The following is a 25,726-nucleotide window of genomic DNA, read 5'->3' as shown; positions in this document are numbered from 1 at the left end:
CCCTGGGCTCATATATACGTACATATACACACACACATATATATTTTATATGCATAAAATATATTTTAATGTGTTGTGCGGGTTTGGTTTTGGGAAAAGGCTGGGCTAGTACCTGCGCTCTATCTGTGTGTGGAGCTCTTGGGTTAGTTTATTTCCCGACGGAAAGGGGGAGAGGGAGGGCGCCGGATTGATCGGGCTTGAGGGGAAAAAGGCGAGCGGGGGGCGGGCGGGAGGAGGAGGAGGAGGAAGAGAGCCATTTGAAACTCGGGAGGATGGCTCAGCTTTTTCTAAATATAAAACTCAAGTGAGAAGAGCAGGGGCGACGCAGAGTCGAACGGTGGAGGGGAGCGGCCGTTGGGGGGGACGGAAGTCGCGAGCGGGAGAGAAACGGTGGAGGAGGAGGAGGGAGAGGAGACGAGGTCGCTCCTTTGCTTCCCTCTCCTCCCCGAGAGGAGGGGGGTGACCGGAGGAGGAAGAAGGGGCCTAAAGGCCCGCCGGAGGAGGAGGAGAAGGAGGAGGCCAAGAAGCGGGGGGCAGGAGAGGGGACACCCTCCCCCCCCCCCGCCCCCGAAGGCACTCGCCGCCTCAGCCCGCCCGCCCAGTTCCCTCCCTCCGGGCGCAACATGGCTGCGGCCGCCTCGGCCTCTCAGGACGAGCTCAGTAAGTGACATGGACGTTGGGCCGGACGGCCCTCGGCCGCCGGGCCGGGCGGGCCGGGGTCTTCGTCCCCGGGCGGGCCGGGGGGGCGGCGGCCCGGGGTCAAACCTTCCCCACCCCACCCCACCCCTCGTCGTATCGTCTTGGGCAGGGAGGAGCGGGGAGGTCGAGGAAGAAGGGGGGGGTGGGAGGGAGATGGTGGGGGGGGCGCGGGGGTGTTTGAAGAGGCGGAATTTTAGGCCTCCCGTTTGCACCGTCATGTTGGGAAATTGAAACCGAAGCCCCGGGCGGTGCCTCCCCCCCCAAAAAACGACCTCCGAGTAGGGCGCTGGGGAGCTCGCGGCCTCACCCCATTTCAGATTGGGACCTTTCTGCCCCCATTTTATAGCCCGGTTTGGGGTCGCCCCTTCCCAGTCCCAGCTAGCCGGGGGCGGGGGGGGGGGGCGGACTTGGGGGACGTTGGAGAGACCCGGTCGGGGCGGAACCAGAAAATCCCCCCTCCACCCCCCAGACCTCCCGAGGCGACCAGGTGAGGGGCTAGGGATGATTTAGCTAAATTTCCTTGCGGCGCCCTCCCCTCCCTCTTTCCCTCGGCGGAGCCGATTTTCGGCAGGCCCAAGGCCGACACGGGCTTCCCCATCGGGGCAGGCGGAGTGAGGGTGGGGGGATCCAAAATCTACTCGCCCAGTGAGCTCTCTCATTCGCCCGGGTGGGCCCGGTCCCCGTGACCTCTACGACTCCATAGCCAACTAGCCGTTCGCTGCCTAAAGGTCAAGGAGGACCTCGGCCGAGGCCCAGATCCCGACGCGGGCGAGTAGTTGGGACACCGCGCACGGACAAGCTTTTATTTCCAGGGGGCTCGAACTGCCCCCAAAGCCGGCGTATAAAGGAGGGAGGGGGATTAATTCAACTTTGAAAAAATCCGAACTTGGAAAGCCCAAAAAAATCGGTATGGAGGCAGTCGTTACATCACCTAAATGGGAGAGTTGGACGGCCGGAAGCGTTCCCGTTTGCGTTCCGAAGCACTATGGGAAATGTAGTTCGAAAGGAGCGGAGCGGGGCAAGGCCTTCGGTGCTTTCCTTCTCCGGCCGTCTCCTCTCGCTAGAGATCGAAGGTGCACTCTGAAATCGTTTGGGGCTTTTTGCAAAACCCGACCCCTTTGCAGCGGTAAAAGTCCACTGCTGCCGTTTCACCGGCGGCGGCGAGGCTGGGGGACGTCATTCCCTTTTTTGTAAGGAACGCATCGTGGAAGGGACGGAATCTTCTTAAAAAGCAGCCTCCCCCCCCCCCCCCCCAGATGCCCTCCCCTTCGAGGCTGAAGTTGTTAAAAAAAAAAAAAAAAAAACCGCAGACCCCCACCCCGTTCAGACGCTCTTTTATTGCTTTTGCGGGATAGCGCAGTTATTGAATTTTCATGGCGCGTTCTGGCACGTCAAGGTGGAATGCACATAGGCTGCACGGAGGGGAGTGTGTCGGGCGTACCCCGGGACGGCCCGAAACCTCGAAGCAGAGCCTCGGAAGGCGATATGATAGAACCCAGCCGGACCACGGAGCGGCAATCAGAGTGTGAATTGAAGTTGCCGGTTCAATTCCATCCGTGGACTAGGCCTGGGTGTGAAATCGGGGGACGCAGAGCTCCCGTTGAGGGATTAACGCTTTTATCCATAAACGTTCACCTCTTTAAATTCACAGTGTGTTCTATTCCATGTATTATATATGTACATATCTGCTTCGGTCACGTCAGCTATAGTTTTAACCGCTAAAAATATTTTATATATATTTTTTTTGGGGGGGGGGGATCGGCTTTTTGCACGTTGGGGACACCTTCTGCCTTTTGCACGTTTTCCCGTGGAAGGCTACGCTTCCCCAACGCCTCCTAACACTCTTCCATTGGAACCAACGAAGAGCGTTAACTGGCGTATTTTAGTAGGGTAGTTGAAGAGCATCGTGTGGTGGGTTAGCCAAGATCGTGGACAGAACTTGCCGTGAAATTGCCTCGAGGAGGAGAAACCGAGTATATCTCAAAACTCGTCTCGAGCGGCTCTTTTAGGAATTATTTTTGGTCCCAGAGAAACGCTCTCGTTCAAGTTCCCGGATACTACCCTGCGAGGCGTTCTATAAATAGAGGGAAACTCGCCCTCCCGCCCCCCAAAACTATGGTCATTCGTAGGGCGGCGGATTGGTGGGATAAAGAAGCAGATAATTCGGAAGTGATATTTTACGACAGATCTGCCCCGTGACCCCAGCTCCCTCACAGTTTCTGTTAAAGGGTTGAAATAAACCTAGAAAATAGGACAGAGTAGATCAGATATCCAGTGATTAATTCAGCTCCATCTGAATTAATAATGGAAATCACGTTCGCCTCTTCTGACGTGATTTGGAATTGTTAGGATTGTCAAGGACATTTTTAATCACCGGTAATTCTTTGAGAACAGCAAAAATAGTTCTTCTGACCCAAACTCCCCAACTTGGAAGCTGGAAATGGTGAAATGGCTCTCAGAAAAGCTACTTGATCTAACTTTTTGAAAAACCCAATTCCTAACGGATTTTACCGGCCACGTTCCCTGACACAGAGTACCGGAACCTGCGTGTCATTGAGAATTCGGTTTGATCTAGGCCGTATCCACTTCTGAATTTCCCGGGAAGGATATATTTTCCGAAATCCGGGTACTGCCTGCCCTCTGATAATCGTAACCGATTTGTCTAGAACGTTCTGAGGATACTCTTCAAACTACTGTAATAACCGATTGTTCATGCAAATAGAGGAAAATGAGTTAATGAAATACAGACGGTACCCAAGCTCCATTTTAGATAAAACTTTTACTACCTTTCAAGTAAAATGAACTGATTTTTTTAAATCGTTTTTTTTTTAACTCTTCATCCCCCTGCCATCTCTGAAATTAGCTCAGTTAAAGGGGGAAATGAACAAACAGGCAGGAAGTGGGGGTTGGAGGTGAGAAAGAAGAGGAAGGAAACAAATCACGGTGGGGGGGAGCGGGGGGGGGGGGACGATGAAAAACTCGGAACATTTTTTTGTAGTGAGAGAGCCTACTTGGCAGTTTACTGATGTCATTTAGGATTTAGTTCTGACCATAAGCTCCTCAAGGATAGGGATGAGGTCTGTGGTTTTATGGCTCCCAAGAGTCTAGTACACTGCTCTGCACTGTGGTTGGTATATTAACCCGATGTCTTGGAGTTAGAGGGGGAGGAAAATTTAACAGCGGTGGTATTGAAGCACTTACTGTGTGTCAGGGAGCTTTCGAAGTGCCGAGGAAGACGCAGAACCATCGGGTCCCACGTGGGGTTCACATTCAAAGTAGGAGGGAGAAGGGGTATTGAACCCCCAGTTTGCAGATGAGGGGAACTGAGGCACAGAGAAGTGAAGCGACACGCCCAAGGGCGCACGGCAGGTAAGTGGCAGGCCCTGGGTGATAACGTAGGTCCTCCGACTCCCAGGTCTGTGCTCTTTCCACTAGGCCCCGCTCCTTCCCTATCTGAGAAAAGGAAGCCCGAGTTTTTCTTCCGGGTATCAGCGGTTGACTAGGTGGGTCATTAGCTTCTCTCCTGGAAAAGTTTACAGTTTAGTGGGAGGTCAACTGGTTCACACCTAAAGAGCTAGGAATCATAAATCGTGTAAAGTATATATCAGTATATATCACCGAGCACCACGATAAGCGGGAACCCGTTAGTCAAAGCACACCAGGAGTCCAGTTGAATCTGCACCACGGTCCCCTGACCAAAAGCGACCACGGATCCGGAAAAACGTACACTCCTTTCTCCTGTACCGAGTCTTTTTAATCACGTGTTGAGTTAGAACACCGCTAGGGATTTAGGGACTGGTCACCTAATGGCGTGAGCCCGTTGGGATGTGTTGGAAGAAAAGGTCTGTGTCCCCCCGCACTGTGTCAAAGGCAACGAGGGCTGCAGTGTGGATTTTCAGTAATCTGGGGGTTTTGCAGTTTAGGAGAGCTATTACGGCCTCTCCTTCCCCCAAGTGTCGCAGGGAGAGCAGTCCCCCGTCATCCCGGGCACGTTTTTTCCTGCAAATACGGCCTCTACCTCCATTACCACATAATCTCCGATCTGTCCCCCTTTGCTCTAATTTAATCATTTTATTGATTGCTCTCTGCGTCTCTTTACTTTGTCCTTCTAATTTCCCTAATTCGATCGAACCTTTTTGTTGTATAATGGGGTCGATATAGTTTTACTCCAGCCCGGGCTCCATTTGGCCTTTCTTCCTCTGTCGTCGCCGGATACTCCGGTCCTACGGAGACCTGCTGTGATTCACACCAGCTTGGCTCCCCTGGGTGGGTGGGGTGGGGTGGGTGTGTCTTTTACAGTGCAGTTCAGTCCCGTATTAAATGAAGTGGAGCCTAGTTACGCACAGCAGGCCCTCGCAAAAAAACTGGTCTCTGAAACAGGTTTCAAGCCTGAACAATGTACCCTGGTAATACCAAGGACTCCGATATGGATAGGGTTGTGATCAAGAGAAAAACGAGTTTTGATTTTGGGGGCGGGGGGGAGCATTCCAAAGAACCGTAGCTGTGTGTACTTCAGCTGCAGCGGAGGGACTATTTGGGTTTGATAGCACCTAGGGAAGGCAGTTGATGGAAACAGGAGCTCGCCAGTAAAAAGAGGGTGTGAGAATCCTGGCGGGGAGGGGTGCTTTAAAGTTGGATATTGCATTTTGGCCCCCAGCACCTCTAAACGCGTTAGGTCCGTGAATATATGGAGGCAGTAGTTTGTCGGATAGGTTTGGAACCCATCCCTTTACGTCCCATTGAAACAGAAGTTCACAAATCCCGATGGAGCCGGTAACAGTTTCGTAGGCCCCAGAGGGCCTGGAAGAGGATGAGGTGATAAGGCCGCAGGGAGGGAGAGGCGAACACGCTGTGTACAGAGCACCGGCAGTTGGGAGAGTATAAGAGAACGGTGGCCGAGCAGTGGTCACGTGCCTCCTTACCGTCCTTTCCCCTCCTCCCTAAAAAATGAGGAGTTGGCCCCTCTGTTCCTGAAATTCAATACAGGGGATCAAAGCCGTCCTACTTCAGCTGCCCCAGTGTCAAGTGTACACGGAAAAGTCAAGCGTACACGGAACGATGCACCTGCATTCAGCTCTGAGGGAAGCTGACAGCCTCCTTATGTTTCTGGAATTTTGCACGTTTTTAACTGGGCTGTTCTGAAAGTCACAAACTGACGCAAAACAGGATGAAATAGGGCCCCGTGTGAGGGGCAGAAACAGATCCCATAAATCCAAGGTAGTTAAAGTCCGAGGAGGTGAGAGTCAAACACTAGCTAAATGAGTCAGCAGTATAATGCCATTATTAAGAAGCCAACGTGGTGCTAGGAAATATTAATTCCTAGGGCACGGCAGAGAAAGTAAATGATTAGTTGTTGGTTCCAGGCCCTCTACGTGAGCAGGGGCTATTATACATCTGTATTTTTTCCCAAGTGTCTACTACAGAGTTCTGTACAAGGCAGGGGCTCAGTAAATACTGAAGAGTATGACATAAGAGTTTGGAAAGCATCCTTTTGCAACACCCCACGCAAGTCAGACCTTTATTAGAAAATTCTGCCCAGTTTTGGTCATGGTGCTTTGAAAAGATGTAGGGAAAATAGAGAGAGGGTCGAGAAAAGAATGACAACGGCGATCTAAAGGATGGAAAATTTCCGCATTGCCAGTGTGGGAACGTTAAAGGAATTGGGTGGTTTAGCCTAGAGACAAGAAAACATATTAGCTGTCTGTCTTTAGCATACTTCCCAGAATAACCCTTTACATATTTGAACAGTTGTTCTCCATGCCCACTGAAGATGAGGGAAATGGGTTTAAATTAAAGGAGGTTTTTTTTGGATTTTGGTCATTAGGCAGAACTCCTTGAGTTTCAGAGTCATAACACACTGGAAGAGACTACCGTCTGTCCTAGATGGTCTAGTGATTCAGAACTAAATGATCTGTACTAGATGATTTCTCAGAGTCCTTTCCACCTTTATGATTCAGCTTTAAAGAACCTGATTTTAGAAGAGCCCAGGTTGGGTTTTTTTTGCTTTTTTTGAAAGACTGCAACCAGAATCGTTAGGGAAATACAGTTCTTCTTCCCTCCGATCTATATGAATCACAGTACGATTCTGCTACCAGAAAACCGCCACTTTCCAAGTCCTGCCTAACGTTTTTTTACTGGTGGTTTTTAAGGGTTGAATTTCAAATCGTTCTTAATTGTGTGAATTCTTATTGTCGATGTCCGTTTTCCCGTACTTATATTGTGAGCCCCTCGTGGGATAGCGACTGAGGGTTGAAGTTGATTTTCATGCAGTTAGTACGGGGCTTTGCCCATTGTGAGTGCTTAATAGATGTAAACTCACTATGGGCGGTGAAGGTGTCCGCCGATTTCTCTCGCGCTCTCCCAGACGCTTAGAACGGTGCTCTGCGCGTAGGCGCTTAATAAATACCACTGATGGATGAGTAGCAAATAATAACAATCGTGGGATCGGCCCCAGCCTCCAGCGATGGGAGTCTTTGAATTGCAGTCCGAGCTCTGTTTCCTCTCCTAGCGTCAGCGTCGGCGATATTCGGCGGGGTGAGCGTCCGTGAGACTAGTTGGCAGAAGTCAAGTGCTTTGAGATCTCTAAAAAGGTATAGTGAGATAAAAGAATAGGGAGTCTTAGTTCTTCAACTGGTGAAATGAAATATTAAAGGGCACCGTTTCGCTGACGTTTCTTGTACGTTACGTGAGACCTCGGGCTCCTGGGAGAGAAAAAAAGCCCCTTTCATTTTTGATTTTTAATACCCCTAATTTGGGAAGCTTTCTTCCTTTCCCTCTCCCCCACCCCCTCCTCTTCCAAACTGTTGGTTTTGAGGATAGCGATCACTTTGGAACTTGATGGCATTGGTTTTGTTATTGGGAAGGAATTTCTAGGCAGTGAGGTAAGTGACACGTCTCGCGTTGTTTGTTCCCTCTCTTAAGCCTTTCCATTTGAGCTCCCGAGCAGTAGAGTACGGAGACTGTTTTTACTCCGTCGGTAATACTGAACACCTGCCGCGTGCCGAGCAGCGTGCAGAGTGCTTGGGATTGTACACTAGAGTTGGGAAAGGTGGATCCCTCCCTTCAAAGAGCTTTCAGTTTCTCAGGGCAGACGAGACCCAAGACTGTACAGGTAAGAGGAAGAAGAGAATGGAAAGGTGGACAAGTAACCGCCCGGCAAATGTAAGTCAGTTTGCGTGGGTAGCTCTGATGGTGAGCATAGTGATGGATCTGTTGAGCGCTTACTTTGGGCCAGGTACCGAAGGGAGGACCTGGAGGAGGTGGGGATTTCAGGAGGATTTTGAAGATGAGGAGGGCTGTGGCACGGCGGCTTTGAAGGAGGGAGGGGATTGCGGCTAGGGAGACGGGCACGAGCAAGGTGTCGAGGGTGGGAGAGTCAAGAACGAGACACGGTGAGGTGAGCTGGGAAGGAACAGTGAGCTCAGGCGCAGCGGGGGAAAGAGTCGGAGTGCCCTAAAACCCAAAGTCAGGAGTGTCTGATGAGGAGAGGAAGGGGTGACCCCTGAAGGGTTTCATGGAACGGGGAGATGGGTACAAGAACGACATTTTAAAGAGATGAGCCCGGCAGCGAAAGTGAAATGTGGACTGGAGAGGCTGGAGACCAGGGAGAAGGCTATCACAGTAATCTAGCTGGGTTATGGTGAATGCCCGGAGCAAGGGGGTGGCTGTTTTAGGTGGAGGCGAAGGGGCGGATCCCGGAAATCTTGCGTGTGGGTCTGGGGGCGGGGGAGCCGAGAGGATTTTACCAGCTGACGACGCGAAAGCTGAGTTGGAGTGAGGACTCGAGGACGGTACGGTGCTCGCGGGCCTCAGGGATGGAGAAGGGTGCTGGCATCAACTGCGTTGGGAAAGCGTGGTGAAGGGGTTGATCTGAGAGGGAAGGGGAGTAGTTGGGCTTTTGACCTAGAGAATTTGAGGTGCCGGCTGGTGGGCCCTGTTGGAGATTATCCTGAAAGCAAGTGGATATGCAGAATTGCAGAGGTGGGAGAAATCGGGGCTAGCCGGATAGGTTTAGGAGTTATCTAGGTAGAGGTGGAAGCCGGAGGTACAAGAAGCAGACCAACTCAGAGTGAGTATAAATTCGGAAAAACGGAGACTCAGAGCCTCGAGTCGCTCACGCAGTTAAGGGATGAGTTGCAGCAGAGCAGCCAGCCGAAGAGACTGCGAAGAAGTGGCCTAGTGGATAGAGCCCGGGCCTGGAAATCAGAGGATGTGGGTTCTAATCCCGGCTCCATCCCTTGCCCGCTGGGTGAAATTGGGCAGATCACTTCTCTGTGCCTCGGTTACCTCATCTGTAAAACAGGGATTAAGGTTGTGAGCCCCAGGTGGGACGTGGACGGTGTTCTACCCGATTAGACTGTATTTACCCCAGTGCCTAGTACAGTGCCTGGCTCATAGTAAGTGCTTAACAAATACCTTTTTTTTTTTTTAAAGAGGTGTCATAGGGACGTTTGGTGTCCGTTCCCCGTCCCCCCCCCCCACCCCAAGACTGTAAACTCATTGTGGGCAGAGAATGTGTCTGTTTATTGTTATATCGTAACTCTCCCAAGCGCTTAGTACAGTGATCTGCACACAGTAGCACTCGATACATACGTTTGAATGAAATACCATAAAAATGGGGGGGCTCCAGAGCGAGGAGAATTGGAGAACTCCCAGTGGAAAGAAGGGTAGGTAGTATTTTTTTTTTCTTTTTTAGGAGAAGGGGGTGGTCCACAATTTCATAGACATTTGAGAGGTCAAGAAGGATTAGGATAGGGTAGTGCTCATTAGACTGGGCAAGGAGGGGGTCAGTGTCTTCCCCTTACTTGAATCAGTGGGACCTAAAGTGCGAAACTGACATAATGACCAGGTAGCAACAGGAGCTCCATCTTCCAAAGTAAAGGTTCCCTAATGGAAAATAAAACGGCCCGGAGAAGAAAACATTGACTGTTTTGGGCCCATGTCAGAAACCCCTTGATGTTTTTGTAAACTTGGTTTAAAAAAAACAAATTCAAATCGCTTTGTGTTTGGAACATCTATTTTTTAAAAAGGTCTTTGAGGAATCGTAAGAAATGATTGCTTTACGTCGTCCTAGGGACCCGAGTGGTAATGACGGTGTTTGGTAAGCGCTTACTGTGATCTAAGCCCTGGGGTAGGTACAAGATAATCAGATTGGACACAGTCCCTGACCCTCGTAGGGCTCTGAGTCTATGAAGGAGGGAGAGCAGGTATTTCATCCCCATTTAACAAATAAGGAAACTGAGGTACAGAGAAGTTAAGTGACTTGCCCCAGGGCACCTAGCAGGGAGACAAGGACTAGAACCCAGATCTCCTGGCCCTCAGCCTTGTGCTTTTATCCACCCCCGACCCCACTAACCCACCCTGCTTCCCAGTGGGTGTCGAGAGTCCATTCATATGAAGCGTTAAAGACACTGTCGAGGCCTCAAAATCTTTGCGATCATCTGAATGATGCTCTGTTCAGGTAAAGGGTTACTTTGACAAGATAAGATCTGGGAGTTATAAAATCGATAATCTCATTATTTTTTTTTAATCTCCTGGAATATTAGTCCGACCTGGGGAATTTAAAGAATATATTTCATCCTGATATCGCTGTCAATTTTTTGTTACTCTGTATGTCAATCTGAATTTAAAGATGTTGGGGGTAGAAATGAAAAGTGCTTATTTATTTTTTTTTAGAGATAGTAGTTCTTTAAGTTTGCATCTTAAAATTGTATTTCTTTTTTCGGTATCAGAAGAATAGATTCTTTATACAATTGCATATGTACGTGTGGATGAACAAATTCCATTGGTGGTCCAGAGGATTTTGGTCAAGGCTGGATAAACCATGTCTCGCATTGACTGTAGAGGTTAGTAGACTTAGCTCTCCAGGGTGTATTTTATGTTACGTATTTGCATTTTTTTAATGAGTTTACCACCAGTTAGCAAACTTCTCCCAGGCTTCTCATTTCAGATGTATTTTTTCCTTTCTTTGGGCTAGCATTTAAGAAAAGTTCAGTCTGTGGGGAACATATCTACTCTTTGTAATGTATTCCGTTGAGCACTATCAAATTAAGTTGGGTTTTCTTTATTGTATGTTTTAGCTGAGTTGTAGAGAAAAAAACGTTTTATTTTGTTCTGAAATTCATAGGAGGGGTTCACCTCTGCACTCTAAAATGCAGAGGTGTATTTTTTTTTTTTTTTGCCGTTTTACTCTACTTTGCCTAGGGCTTAATTAATCACCCAGCGTAAATCCCTGTGACATTCATCTCTGGCAAGTGGGTGGGAGGTGTTATCATTTAGGAAGACTGAGGCGCTAAAAGAATGTCATTCAAAAGCAGAAGTGGAATTAGGTTTGACTCTTGTTCTCAATCTACTGAACTCTTCGGCAAAACATTTAACAGATGGAATGAAATATTTTATTCTGGTAGGTAACTCCTGATCAGAGCATTGGAGATTGATTTTTAAAAGAGGCGTGACCCCTTTCCCAAATGGTAGCTATTGACCGCAGGAAATCAAGGTGTGGAAACAATTACGGGTAGAATTCTGAGACAGTGGCCCACCTCTCTCCGGAGAGTGGAAAGCCTCACTTTTATTTTATTTTTTCCCAATTCTCGACTTTTTTTTTTCTTCCCCTCCTGTGCCTGACCTTTCAATTTAGCTCCGTGCGGGGGTTGTCAGGATCTGGGGGGAGCAGAAATCATCCCCTTCCAAGTACGATGACTTGGCCTATCAGTCAGGGGCGTTTATCGAGCACTTGCTGTGCGCGGAGCACAATGTTTGGGAGAGCTATGAGGAGGGAAGATAACCGTTTTATCCAGTCGTAGTAACTTCCAGAGATTTGGTACAAAGGGGGCTATCTAGTACTCCTGTCTTCAAAAAGGAGCTCGCTGCACAGTGTACTCCAGTTTGTGGCAAGAAGCAGCGTGGTGTGGTGCTTGAGGATTGCCAGGGTGGGGCCAGACACCCGTGGTCTAACCAGCTGACTATTCGAACTCCGTCAGTGACACTAAAGGGCAGAGCAGGGTGGGGGGTGATGAAGCGTCTGACATTTTCTTGATAGGAACTCATTGTGGGACTCTCTTCTGTGCATCTGTCTACATCCTCCTTGGAGTTACTGGTATTTTCCAGTCGCAGAACTTCCGAAATGCTTAAGGAGAAGCAGCGTGGCCTAGTGGATGGAGCCCGGGCCTGGGAGTCAGAAGGACCTGGGTTCTAATTCTGGCTCTGCCACTTGTCTGCTGGGTGACCTTGGGCAAGTCACTTCACTTCTCTGGGCCTCGGTTCCCTTATCTGAAAGTGGAGGGGGGAAACCGTGAGCCCCACGTGGGACGTGGACTGTGTCCAACGTGATTAGCTTGTGCGTATATGTATTCCTGGGCTTAGTACAGCGCCTGGCCCGTAGTAAACACTTAATAAATACTATTAAAAAAACGCCCACCACCTACTGTATATAGTTCCCTTGGCAATCTCGAAGGTGTTCAACCAACGTGAGGTCACGGCGTGGGTCTGATATCGAGTGCTCAAGCACTGTCTGCCGAGCTCTGTACTGAGGCTTCTTTCCACCTTCGTCTTTCCGAGGCCCCATCTCTTTCCGTCTGTCCTTTTCCCGAAGAGGCTCCCTTCCTCCAGGTGGGTAAAGTATTTGATGCATCCTGTCTCCGTTCGTCCTTCCCTCATTTTGTGACCTTGCCAAAGCCCCTTAACTCTCCCCCGCCGCTAAAACGATATCTTCCCCCAGACGGCGTTTGTGAAGCACCCCGGTTGAAATATCTCTCCTTAACCCTGTTGTGGTGATGGATTATTCTCTGGCAGACTCCCGACACGGTAGCATTCAGGGTGGAGAGGCAGATCTCTGTCTCCTGGGCTGCGGTCTTCTGGGGCCGGACCATCTCAGAGGATTTTGGCAGAATAGCTGCACTCGGTGTTTTGAGATGATGGCAGAACTCCTCCTCCTCGACTCAACCTCGTCCCCTCCACTAGGGATCTGGCAGCCGTGGAAAATCCCCGTGGGAGAAATGATAGGGCAGCCACGCGGCCTGGGCCACGTGCCTCCGTCGGCCGTCATTTCTTGGATCCGACCTGGGGGAGAGAGTCCCGATTGTTGGGCCCGCGGCACCTATTCCGCTCGCCTTGTGGGACCTTGTGATCGCCTTTGGCTTCTGCCAGAGTGACCGTGCGGCACGTCTCTTACCCCGCTCTCTAGAAGGAAGAGTTACCTGAAGTAACTGGAGTTCTCCAAGGTAAGCGTCCCCAGAGGTGAAAGAAGATGTTTGTTCTTACCAGTATGTCCTGGCCCTGGGGAGACCGCCACACCAGGGAAACAGACGGTGAAAGTGCGATGTCATGTGATGGACTGGGAAAGATTAACGTAGGGGCTTTACGGGTTGCAGACCCGGGGGCCCGGCCTAAAAGAAAAGGGGAGGGCGGAGGAGGGAGGGCTGCTAGTGAGCCTGAGACAAGGGGTGGGGGGAGAGAATGAATGAGAAGGAAAATATGTGTGCGTTTGGGGGCGGGAGGGGGTGTGGGTGCTGCATCCCCTCCCCAGCCCGGTTTCATTTGGGCAGGGGCATCCCCCCGCTGGGCCGGGACCGGAGCCGTGCTGGGTTACCGGGGTGGCTGGCTACCCGGCACGCTGCGGCCTGGTTCCCGTGCCCACCCCCCGAGCCACCGTCCTACACAGCGCGGTAGGGAAACCGTGCTGGCGCCATGGGGATTTCTTCGCCTGTGCCCGGAAGTAGGCCGGCGTGTGGGGTGAAGGCGCCATCGGGCGGCGACGTTCCTGACGCTGGCAGTAGAGCTGCTGGAGTCCGGGCCGCCCGAGGGGGCCGGTGTGGACACTCCACTGGGCCGAAGTGAGCCGGGGCCCGGCCGAAAGCAACACCGGAACCACAGCCCCTCGTATAACGAGGAATCACAAAATCTAATACCCCGTGGTCCACGGGAGAGTTAATCTGGCCGCCATTTTCCCGAAGACTGTAGACTTCCTGGGATCCTAGAGCAGTTCAAGTGTCCCCCCCCACCGTTCGTTCCCCTTCCAGGTCAGCGTGAAGTTGGAATTGCGGAACTTTGGGGGGGTGGGAGGAGGGAGGCAGTTCAACGCTGAAAATTATCCGACAGAAAAGCGTTCCCTTCCAGATCGTTCGTACGGGGACATTGTATCGTTACCAGTTAACGCCCACTGAGCGTACCGAATGATCACGTCCACCGTAACTCCTCTCTTGAAGACACTTTTTTTCCTTCTTCTTCCTCCTCTGTGCTCCTTTTGGCAGGGCTCTGGTTCTCTTGGGGAAATTGAGGAGAGGGGCTGGCCCCCTAGAAGGCGAAATCTAATCTTTCTGCTCGGGCCCCCTACGTCCAGGTTGGTAGCCCTGCTGGGGGGTCTTTGGGGGCAGTCACGTGGCATTCATTCATTCAGTCGTACTTATTGAGCGCTTACTGTGAGCAGAGCGCTGTACTAAGCTCTTGGGAAAGTACAGCATGCAATAGAGACGATCCCTGCCCGCGACGAGCTCACGAGTGTAGACGCCCGTGTGTACATCGGGGAACTCAGGTTACAGTAAGTAGCCCTCGCTTACTCGTTTCTTCTTTTCTTTCACCATCGTCATTCAAACGAATATTGATTCACCAAACCACATTAGCCTTTCTCACATGTTCTCAGCCCCTGACATCCATTTGTTTCGCTTAGAGTTCTCCTCTCAATACTGCCTCATCTCCCGTGGTATTTGCTAATCATAAATAGGATTAAAGAGGCAGCCGGCACCTAGATATTTGTCTTTCCTCCCTAGTGTCTGCATGCCCTGTGTATTTTTGTGTAAGCACATGTGTATAGGCTCCATCTGGGCTACAGTCTCTAGCACTCTGGCCCGTGGCCAGAGCAGGCAGCAGTTGGTTGGGAAGGACAACAGGATGGGAGGAAAGAGGGCGAGGGGGTCAATCCGGTCGGAGAGAGCCTTTTGTCCTACCGGGGCTCACAGCCTAGGGGACCGTAGGGCCGTCTTAGGAAGAGAAGAGCGATATAGTCGGTTGCTGTAGAGAGAGCAGGGACTGCTGATTAACAGGGACGGGAGCAGCCGAGGAGGGCCTGTTGTTGTGACAGTAAAGACGGGGACCGGGGATTAGGCGCAGTGATTTTTTGACGCTGAAGTGGGCCATCACCAGCTTCTTTCCTTCCCTCTCCCGGCCCCTGGCAGCTCCCTCGCTCCTGATTATTCTGTCTCGTCGCATCCCTACATTTCCTTCTGCTTCTATCTCGTGGGTCTGCTCGTGTGATAGGATTTGTCCACGTCCAGGCGTGCGTGTTGGTGTCTGTCCATTTCTCCGGATTTGTGTAAGCCCGTCTGTGTTGTCACGTATGTATGGGCGGGCCGAAAGAGAATGGAACCCTTGAGGAAGTCTCTTTCTCCTTTGTCTCCCCCGCTCCCCCCCCTTTTTTTTTTTTTAAAAAAAAGGAAAAACAATGTGCAGATTGGGTATTTCTAACCATTAGCTATAAACGTGTTCATTAGAATTATTCTTTCTCTCATTTTGGGAAGATACTAAGCACCCACTTAAATGCAGAGAGGCAATGGAGTCCTTGCCCTTCCAGTTAGATTAGATAGATCTGTGATAGGGGATGCTGGAACAGACTTAGGCAGTTTTTCTCCATGGAGCTATCCAACAGGACAGCTGCTGTACGTATGGAGCGTGCTTGCGCTATGGCAGAGCAGCTCCGGTGCTTCATGTCAGGGCTCTGTAGCTCAAGCAGCTAACGTACGCCCTCCCTCTTCTCTTCCTCACGAGATAAGAACCCGACAAAAGATACAGGGCTCTAAAGGTCATGAAACGTGAAGTCGACGTAAGTGAGGAAGTGAATGGCGATTCCCTGGGAATGACTCTCAGTAAAAACGGGTTCTCTATTCAACAAGTTGACAGCGAGTGATTGTCTCAGACAATCACTTGGATTTGTCGAGCATTTACTGTGTGCAGAGCACACTGTCCTAAGCACTTGGGACAATACAGTCTGACAGAGTTGGCTGACATGTTCCCTGCCTGCTACAGAAGCGCTGAGGGTAGTGTAGAAAGGGTACAAATTCAAGGGCGATATAGAAGGGAGAGGGATTAGGGGAAATGAGAGCTTAGGGAAGGCCTCTTGGAGGAGATGTGATGTTAATAAGGCGCCGAAGGTGGGGAGGGTGACGGTCGGTCATACTGGAAGGGGAGGGAATTCCAGGCTAGAACGAGGGATGTGGGTTAGGGGTTGGTGGGGAGATAAGCAGGGAGTAGGTTGGCACTGGAGAAGTGAATGTGCTGGGTTGTAGTGGGAAATCGGTGAGGTAAAATAGGCAAAGTGATTGTGTGCTTTAAAGGGAAGGAGTTTCTGTTTGCAGAGGTGGATGGACGACCACCGGAGGCTCTCGAGTGGGGAATTACGGACTGGGTTTTTTTGTTTTTTAAGAAAAACGATCCAGGTAGCAGAGTGAAGTGTGGCCTGGAGTGGGGAGAGACGGGCGGCCCAAAGGTCACCAAGGGGGTTGACGCAGTAGTGCGGAAGTCCAGGTGGGACAGGATAAGTGCTTGGATTAATGTGGTAGCGCTTCGGGCGGAGAAGAAAGGACAGGTCTTACCGACGTCGTGAAGGATGACCTCACGGGATTCGGTGACGGATTGACCGTGTGGGTCGAGCGATGAGTCGAGGATAATGCCAAGGTTACAGGCCTAAAAGAGGGAGGATGGGGTGCTTTCTACGGTGACAGGAAAGTCAGAGGGGTGGACAGGGTTTGGGTGGGAAGATGAGCTTCGTTTTAGACATGGAGGAGATATGGCACTGCAGGGAAGGAGAAAGGTCGGGGCTGGAGATGTAGTCCGGGGAACCCTCTGCCTAGAGATGGTAGTTGAAGCTGTGGGAGTGAGTGAGTTCTCCATGGGAGTGGATGTAGATGGGGACCCAGAACTGAGCCTTGAGGGCTCCCACAGTTAGGGAAATGGAGGCGGAGGAGGAGCCCGATAAAATGCCTGAGGACGAGCAGCCGGAGAGCTAGGAGGGGAGCCAGGACGGGGGCGCTGTCAGCGAAGCCGAAGTTGGATAATGTTTTCAGAAGAAGGGGGCGATGGCAATGTTGAGGACGGCTGAGCCGTTGAGGAGGCTTAGGATGGAGTAGAGGCCGTTGGATTTGACACGAAGGAGATCACCGGTGACCTTCGAGGGGCTGGAAGCCGGATCGGAAGGGGTCGAGGCAGTGGGTGCGGACAGCTCGCTCAAGGAGTTTGGAGAGGGAGATGGAGTGATAAGCGGAGGGAGCTGTGGGAGCAAGGGAAGGTTTTTGGTTTCGGGGTTTGGGGCTCTTTTGGGGTAGGGGATATGCGAGCATGGTTGAAAGCAGTGGGGAAGGAGCCATCGGAGAGCGAATGAATCAGTCTCACGAATGACCTAAGCATTTTGCAAGAAATGAGCGACCACGGCCGATGGGTCTTCGGAGCAAAATCCCTGCAATATGCAAGGAGAAAAATGGCGGCCTTCTCTTCAGGGGACTCGGCCCTGAGAAGTCCAGCATGTCCTAAATGTCTGACCTAAAAAAAATTTCAGAAGATAGAAATTCACCAACTCTCAGTATCTCTTTCATCATTAGGGGGTCTTACCGTTTTCTATTATAGCAAGAGTACGAAGGTTTCACGGTGGGCTATTTCAGCGCCTGTTGTCTACCGCGTTAGTGTTGGAGCCACATTGAGTTTCCAACATTTTTTAGGCATTTTTAACCCAATAAAGAGCCTTGTCTTGCGTCCAGACTCAGCTCTCAGCTCCGCATCTCACGGGTAGGCCCCAAAGCCCTAATGTACATATCTGTAACTCTATTTACTTGGATTGCTGTCTGTCTCCCCCACTGTAGACGGTGAACTCGTTGTGGATAGGGAATGTTGCTGTATTGTCCTTTCCCAAGCCCCTGTACGGTGCTGGGCGCCCAGTGAGCTCTCAATAAATACGATCGATCGAATGGATGGATGAAAGTCCCGCCTTCCTTTCAGCTTGATGACTCTTCTCGTCATCTCTCTGAACTCCGGTACAATTTGGAAGTCACGGATAGGGAAGGAGTAGGATAGGAAAGACTCAAAGCCTAAATGTCGAAAACGCATACTCTGTCCCATGTCAGTGAGGAAATTAAGAGCAGGGGCCGGGGGCAGGCTTATTGACAGATGATGGTTTGTTTTTGTTAAGCACCTACTATTTGCTGAGCGCTGGGGCAGAGGCAGTGTTATCAGATCCGTGTGGAGAAAGCGCGGGCTTGGGAGGCAGAGGTCGTGGGTTCAAATCCCGGCTCCGCCACTTGTCTGCCGTGTGACCTTGGGCGAGTCACTTAACTTCTCTGGGCCCCAGTTAGCTCATCTGTAAAATGGGGACTAAAACTGTGAGCCCCACCTGGGACAACCTGATGACCTTGTATCTACCCCGGGGCTCAGGACAGTGCTTGGCCCGTAGTAAGCGCTTAAGAAATACCATCATCATCACACAGAGAAGTCAAGCGACTGGCCCAAGGTCACGGAGCAGGCAAGTGGTGGAGCCAGGATTCGAACTCAGGTGTCGCGCTTCCCAGACCTGTACGCTTTTTACGTGGCCACCCCCATTTCTGGGCCAGGCCGGTGGAAGGGCCCGGAGGCTGCGGGGAGGGTGGGAACCCAAACACAGAGAGGTCTTAACTTGCTTGCTGCCCTTCCGCCGCCTAGATCTGCACCTGGATCTCTCTAGATCTGGGTCTGAGTCTCTGGCCCAGGGCACGTTGAAGTGCCACGATGTTAGATCGTAATTATAAGGTGATCTCGAAAGTCAGACTGGCCAGGAGGTGAAGTGACCTGGAAGCCGTATAGCACATGGGGTCACGGGTCAGAGAACTACTCTTGCAATTAAGTAATTTGTGTATACTCTTTCGATAACACCCTACAGTGCCCAGTGTGACGCCCTCCAGAAAATGGTGGCAAAAATGGAATGCTTTTTTTTCCTTCCCAAACCACCACCTACCTTTCACCTCACAGCCCACCACACCTCTTCCCTTACTGCCCCAGACACTTCGGGGCAGAAAACCTCACACTTCTTTATTCTGTATTTCCACAGGAGGTTTCCGGGAGTCGTCTAAATAATTACCTGTACATCTGACTAAACATACAAGGGCACTGAAGGTGGTTCATTCAGTCATATTTATCGGGCAATTACTATGTGCAGAGCATTGTACTGAGCGCTTGGAATGTACAATTCGGCAACAGATAGAGACAGCCCCTGCCCGCTGATGGGCTCACAGTGGTTGTAATTAAGTTCCTAAGTACCACAGTTGGCTGATGGGTTTATACAACTTGGGGCGCTGGAAAATTCATCGAGGAAGGCTTGTTGGAGGAGGCGAGATTTTCAGGAGGGTGTCTCGAAGTGGGGAGAGCTGGGGTCCGTCGGATTTGGGAAGGGAGGGAGTTGCAAACCAAGGGAACGGCGTGAGCCGAGGGATAGAGGCCGGGCAGTCAAGCGAACAACTGGAAGGTTGGCTTGGTAGGAGTGAAGAGAGCTAGTTGGGGAATAGTGGGTGAAGAGAGCAGATACGTAATGTGGACATCTGGTGGAGATACTTGCAGCAGATTGAGGAATTATTATTATTTTTTTTAATGTAGAGAGACACAGGAAGCCCATGAAAGGTTTTGAGGAGAGGCCTAAGCGACAGAGAAGATCGTTCTTGAAGGAGCGCAGCGTATGGGTTGGAGGGGAGAGAGGGTGGAGGTAAGGAGACCAGCAAGGAGGCCGATAGAATTGTCCGGCTGTAATATGATAATGTTGGTATTTGTTAAGCGCTTACTATGTGCCGAGCACTGTTCTAAGCGCTGGGGTAGACACAGGGGAATCAGGTTGTCCCACGTGGGGCTCACAGTCTTCATCCCCATTTTACAGATGAGGGAACTGAGGCACCGAGAAGTGAAGTGACTTGCCCAAAGTCACACAGCTGAAAAGTGGCTGAGCCGGGATCCGAACCCATGACCTCATGACCCGAGCTTGTACCAGGGTGGTGGTGGTCTGGTCGGAGAGGAAGCAGCGGATCCGGGAAATGGGGCGTAGAAAGAACCAGCAGGATCTCGATCGGTAGCATTCTAGCACGGACTGTGTGCAGCGCACTTTAGTCAGTGCTCCGGAGAGTACAGCAGAATGAAGAGATGTGATGCAGAAGTGCTGAAATGGCAGTTGGGGGAGATTCTAGGTGGGGACATGAGAAATCGCATCAGGGAAGGCCTCCTGGAGGAGTTGGGATTTCAGAAGGGCTTTGAAGATGTGGCGAGTCACGGTCTCCCCTGCCATTTTCCCAACCGCTTCTTCCAGTACCACTTGGAGATGGTGCAGGGGAGCGGGATGGGGTGTGTTGGTTTGGCCCTGGACCGTCCGGTGGAGTCCTGCCTGGGCTCGGGCTAGCGCGTGTGACCCACAGAGGATGCAAGACTGGAGGATTGGGCTGGGCCGGCACAGAATCTTTTCCGGTTAGGTTCAGGTAGGCTTGGGCAGACTTCCCCGTGAACCCCAGATGAAATCGTTCTCTCTCTGCTTGGAAGTGTTGGTTTTCCAAATGGCTGGCGGCAACCAGCGAACTCTGAGATCGCACCAGCTAAGAGAAGATCTTGTCGTTCTCTCAGTGGGGTGGTCAGGGGAAGGCATCTGGGATTTGTAGTCCGATAGATTCGCGGGGACCTTGGCCAACGGGATGACCAATCTATGTGGTTGGCCCGGGAAGCCACAGTTGCCCGGCAGCTACTCAGAGGGTTCGTGTTCCCTTTAAAATGTCAGCCACGCCAGCCTGCCATGCTGGTAAATCTCTTTAAAATTCAGGGTTTGAACAGGCTTAGGGTGGAACAGACAGAAATAATACAGATCACCTCTGGAAATGGGAACAAGTGAACTCTTTTTTTTTTTCGGTTTGTTTGTTTGTTTCCCATTTCTCTCCTTACATCGGAAATCAATAGCTACCTTTATTGTTGGTTTTGTTGAGAGTCACTGCCATAAATCTCTTCAGATGTTCTCCTCCCAGGTTCCCTCCAACCAAATAGCCAGAGCAGAGAGTAAAAACGTCAGATTTCCCATCAGGCGTGTTGTTTGCTGCAATTAGAGACACCCGCAGCTCTTCCCTGTACTTGAAGTATGATTCTGTCCGAAGTTCTTCTTATCTCAAATCCTGTATCATCAGAGTTCTTAGGCCAGTTTACTTTTATACCTTAGAAAGCATTTCCAGAGGCGTGCCTGAGAATCGACTGAATTCTAGTGCTCTTTTATTATCCGTAAAAGCAGGTGTTTAGGGGCACCCTGGAGTCGAACCATTTATTTCTTGCTCCTTGCGGCTCCCGCTCAAATCGGGTGATCGGTAAGCCTCTCCGGACTGGGTCACGGCTAAATCAAACCGAGGACTAGCAAGGTGGAGTAAGCCAATTTGAAACCCTTAGAGGCAGTTCTCGGATTTACGACCGGTTTTGACCCTCAAAACTATCGTAGGTCAAACCTCGGTCGGAATTTTCTCGTAGGAACAGTGTGATGAATGGGAGAGAGGGTATTTGACCTTGGTTATAGTGAAATCTAGAATTCTGTACTCAGTCAGAGATTACATTAATGCACTTATATTGTCCGAGGAGTAGCTGACTTCTAATTCATCTGAAGTAAAATGGATTTATAATAATAATAACAGTGGTATTTTTGTTAAACGCTTACTATGTGCCGGGCACTGTACTAAGCGCTGGGGTAGATAGAAGCGAATCGGGTTGCACGCGGTCCCTGACCCACCTGGGCCTCACAGCCTCAATCCCCGTTTTCCAGATGAGGTCACTGAGGCCCAGAGAAGCGAAGCGACTTGCCCAAGGTCACGCAGAAGACACGTGGCGGAGCCGGGAATAGAACCCCTGACCTCCCGACTCCCAGGCCCGGGATATTTCCACTGCGCCATGTCAGTCCTCTCTGGTGACAGCTGGCACGCTCTCTTTAAATTTGTGCCCAAGTCCCCGAACAGGCGGGAGTTCCCCCTCCCGTTTGCTCTTCTCCCCCAACCCGGTGCCGCTTTTTGAAATTTGTCTCGACCTCGTTTGAGGGCTGAGCCAGCCCCTCGCCCAGCGGGGGCTCCTCTCCGCCCCGGGGGCCACGGCGGAGCGACGGGGGCCACGGCGGAGCGACGGGGCGAAGGCCGCGGTCACCCTTCCTCCTCCCTAGCTCGGTTCCTGGCGCTTTGGGGATCCCGGAGCTGCCGGAGGCGGGGAAGAAGTGCTGTGTTCCTCCCCCTTTACTAGCCCTAGGAATTAAGCGGTTTACAAATGCCTTACGTATATACCGTACCGTCTCGTGGGGTTTAACCTCACTGAGAGCGAGGTTTTCTTCCACTGTGTGAATGGGACTGGACGCCAGAACCGCATCCCTGGAAGCAGCCATCTCCTCCTACACAATGCGTTTGAAGATTTCTTTTTGCTCCAGCCTTGCGTTTGCTTCCCGCAGTACCCGGCCGTTTTTCGATTCTGCCTTTTGTTATCACGGTCTTCTAAGAGCCACCCATTTCTATCAGCTGCTGTTGTCGCCAGACTCTTCGGCGTTCTTTTTTTATGATTCTCCTTCGGCGTGTAGCTAATGATAGTAATGATTATGACGTTTAATGTTCTGAGCCCCAGGGTGGAGAGAAGGTCATGAAATGTGACCCTCCCACGTGAGGCTCAGAGTCGGTCTTATCTCCGTTTTGCAGATGAGGAAACTAAGGCCCAGTGAAGTGATTTTAACCAAGGTCACGCAGTGGGTCGGTGGCAGAACTGAGACGCAAACCCAGATCTCCTGATTCTCGGTCCCGTGTTCTGTCCTTTAGGCCGCGCTGCCTCCGTCCGTCCTCCGCTTCAATTTTCCCACTTCAGCTCACCGTACGTCCGCCGCTCGAATCCCCCGCTACCGTCCATTCTCCTCACGAGCACCCCCTCCCCTCCCCAGGAACCTTCGCGGGAATGGACGCTGCTTTCATGCCGCCGAACCGACCGGGCTCCAAAATCTTCTTGTTCATGATCTCGCATTGCCATTTGATGAGCTTGGCGCAAAGCGCCACACTGATGGAACGGACTAGAAATCTGATGCGGCTTCTGTATTCGCAGGCGTGCGGAAGGCCGTACGCTACTGCTGTTCTCCAGACCTCCGTTGTCGTTTGAGGGTCGATGATCGCGTCGTCCCTTAGCTTCCCAAAGGGATGTGCTGAGGTTGGCTTTTTTGGTTATAGGTCAGTTGCTAAAAGAACCTATTCTACTTTGGTGGCAAACTGCAGTGATGGCATTCTACTTCGGGTCACTGATGGAGAATCTGAATTGTGTAGGGTTTACTGGGCGTAAACTGGTACATAATCCCGGTGGGTTTTTTCAGGCTGTCAATCTTGCTGATTCTCAAAAGCCTTTCGTAACCCGTATGGCTTTTTGGTTGTTGACCAGCGGTTCCTCTTAGAATCATTCGAGGATTTTCTACGATTATTTTAGAATATTTCCATCTTGAGGATTATTTTAACTTCTTCCTAGGCGAATTCCAGACTTGCCAGATTATTTTTATTTTTTCTCCTGCCTGTTTTCTCAGATTTGACTGCCTGGGATCATTGGAATGAGATGCTACTCTACTGCTTTTAGTCAGACAAGGCCCTTTCAATTGTGAAATGTTGGGGCCTATCACTGGGGAATAACTGGAGGCTCTCGATAAACTCTTCACGGCAGCTTAAACTCGTTTAATGGTTGCTAGAGTCCAGGTTTGCTGATGGTGTCAGATGCTTTTGGGAGATCTCTAAACACCTTGAGGCGGGCATGATGTTCCCCACGCTTCTCTATCATTTGTTCAGTTAACGGGGCACAAGAGGCGTAATGGTCTGGTCTGAGCCCCACACTGCGATGATCGTAGTGATGTGATAAGTACTTACTCTGTGCCAAGCAGTGCGCTAAGCTCTGGGGTAGATAGAAGATCTGGGAGAGCATCCTCCAGGAGGATCCTGGCTTAGATATTGGCCGGCCGGCATGTGGAATAATCGCATTCCAGAGTAGCCGCTGCAGCTAGTTTGCTTGTGCTGTTAGCTTTGAAATCCCTTGACGTTTCCTTGGGTTTAGGAAGAGCCTGTGTTAGAGGCTGAACAGTCTCTCTCTCTCTGCTTGTACATTCAGTTCCACCAGAATGTGTGCTCTGGCTAGAACGTCGTCAGGGAATTAGGGAACGTCTGTCTGACGTGGCGACCCCGTTGGAAACCGTGCTTTGAGGTGTCAGAAGAAAGGCGTTGCGTGCGTGCCATCGAACAGGGCGGGTACTTCAGCGTGAGTTTTCCTTAATTAGGAGTCGTGCAAGAATGCAACTCCCGTGTTCTCAGAGAATCGGGTGTGCGTACCATCATCCCAGCAGCCCGATTAGAGCAGGGAACCCAAGCTGTAAATCTTTGAGATCAGAGAACCTCAAATCTCGGAGGAGCTGTCAACTGGGAAACGGTCAGGGCTGTGAGTACGGCAAGGTCATCTCTCCAGCGTTGCGGTAGCGGAGCAGACTCGGGTCGTCAGCCACTGACGCTTTGCCGGGTCGAACGTGCCAGGAGCCTGGGTGACGGCAGGTCATTACTGACTGAAGAACCACCTAGGACCCCTCGCGTGTGGACAGGCTCAGCAGGAATCCTGAAAAGAGAGAAGCGGTGTGGCCTAGTGGATTGAGCGTGGGCCTGAGAGCCAGTAGGACTTGGCTTCTAATCCCAGCTCTGTCGTCCGCTGGGTGACCTGGGGCAGGTCGCCTCGCTTCTCCGTGCCTCGGTTCCCTCGTCTGTAAAATGGGGATTAAGACCGTGAGCTCCGAGTGGGCCGTGGGCCGTGTCCTGTGTAGTTAGCTCGTATCCACCCCGGCGCTTAATACAGTGTCCTTGGCACGTAGTAAGCGCTTAATAAGTACCACTGGGGTGTATGGGGGGGGGGGGAAGCTGGCGGGTGTGGGCGGTGCAGTTTTTGAGGCAGCTCCCGTGGCGATCCCTGGCCGGCCTGTGGTGTTAGGACAGCATCGGCACCGTGCCGCGGTCGCATCTGCGGGAACTTGGTGCGTGAGGTTCGTGTGGGCGATTTGCGATGCCGAAGCCCCGCCCACCTACCCCTTCTTTGCCTCCACTGTCCCAGCAGGAAGCGCAGGTGGTACCGCTCATCCCGTTAGCCTGTAATCCGTTCCTTCGTGCCGGTGTTAAGCCTCAGATCCCCGACTTGACCGAGACCCTTCCGTCCTTTCCCGAGGGAGACGCCGTCATCGTAGCAGTGAACTGTTGGGCGATAATTGTAGTAGGTGATTAGGGAAAATTAGGAACGGAGGATTTGGGAGGGAAGAAGAGTTTAGGTTTGGAAGTGGTGAAAGCTTGAGGTCATAGCAAGGGCATCCACGTAGAGATATCCGGGAAGCGGGAGGAGATGCAAGGCTGTAGGGGAGGAGAGAGGTTGGGTGAAAGAGACGGAGAAGAAACCGCCAGAGAGGTGGGCTGTCGGAGACCCAGTTCGGATACCGTGTTTTCAAGACGAAGGGGCGGGCCACGGTGTCAGGGCAGCCAAGAAGTCGAGGAGGATTAGGACGGGAGAGAACCGACTAGATTTGGCAAAAAAAAAAAAAATCATAGGTGACCTTGAAGAGAGCGATTTCAGTGGAATGAAGGGGGTGGAAGCTGGATTGTAGAGGGTCGAGGAGGGAGGTGGACAAGAGGAAGTGGAGGCGGGGAATGTCGGTAATTCCTGTGAGGGGTGTAGCCGGGAACGGGGCCGGGGAGACGGGCCGGTAGCTGGATGGTACAGTGGGGTTGAAGAGTTTGTTGTAAGATAGGGAAGAGGGGAGAGTGAAGCAGAGGGGAAGGGAGGGGAAAAAGGCGGGGGGACAGGTGTTCTGAAGAGGTGTGACGGGACGGGCCCGGATTTCAGAGCTCGTGAGGGTAGAGCCTGTACAGGTAGGGTGGGCGAGAGCCTGTTATCCATAATAATATCATTCTCCCGAGGGCGACGGGACTGAGGCTGGCTGCAGTCGAGACAGCCGGCGGTTAGAGCCGTAGGGCCCGTTTTCCCCGTAGTTGAGGTC

The 25,726-nt window shown here is 51.4% G+C and overlaps 1 protein-coding gene across 2 annotated transcripts in view; it reads left to right on the top strand.

Annotated features, from left to right (window-relative positions):
* The first annotated feature begins 566 nt into the window (after positions 1 to 566).
* Positions 567 to 25,726, top strand: part of ECPAS (Ecm29 proteasome adaptor and scaffold) — a 110,774-nt gene continuing 85,614 nt past the window's right edge. The window contains exons 1-2 of one of the 2 annotated variants that reach the window (XM_039910666.1): positions 617 to 660; positions 10,431 to 10,544. In XM_039910666.1, the coding sequence (XP_039766600.1) occupies positions 10,523 to 10,544 (22 nt within the window). In that variant the 5' untranslated portion in view covers positions 617 to 660; positions 10,431 to 10,522. Of the gene's footprint in view, positions 661 to 10,430; positions 10,545 to 25,726 lie in introns of both variants that reach the window. The other variant, XM_029053692.2, reaches the window with a different exon arrangement.

This window comes from Ornithorhynchus anatinus, chromosome X3 (assembly GCF_004115215.2).
Source record: "Ornithorhynchus anatinus isolate Pmale09 chromosome X3, mOrnAna1.pri.v4, whole genome shotgun sequence".
NCBI lineage: Eukaryota > Metazoa > Chordata > Mammalia > Monotremata > Ornithorhynchidae > Ornithorhynchus > Ornithorhynchus anatinus.
This window is presented reverse-complemented; position numbering and strand designations above follow the sequence as displayed.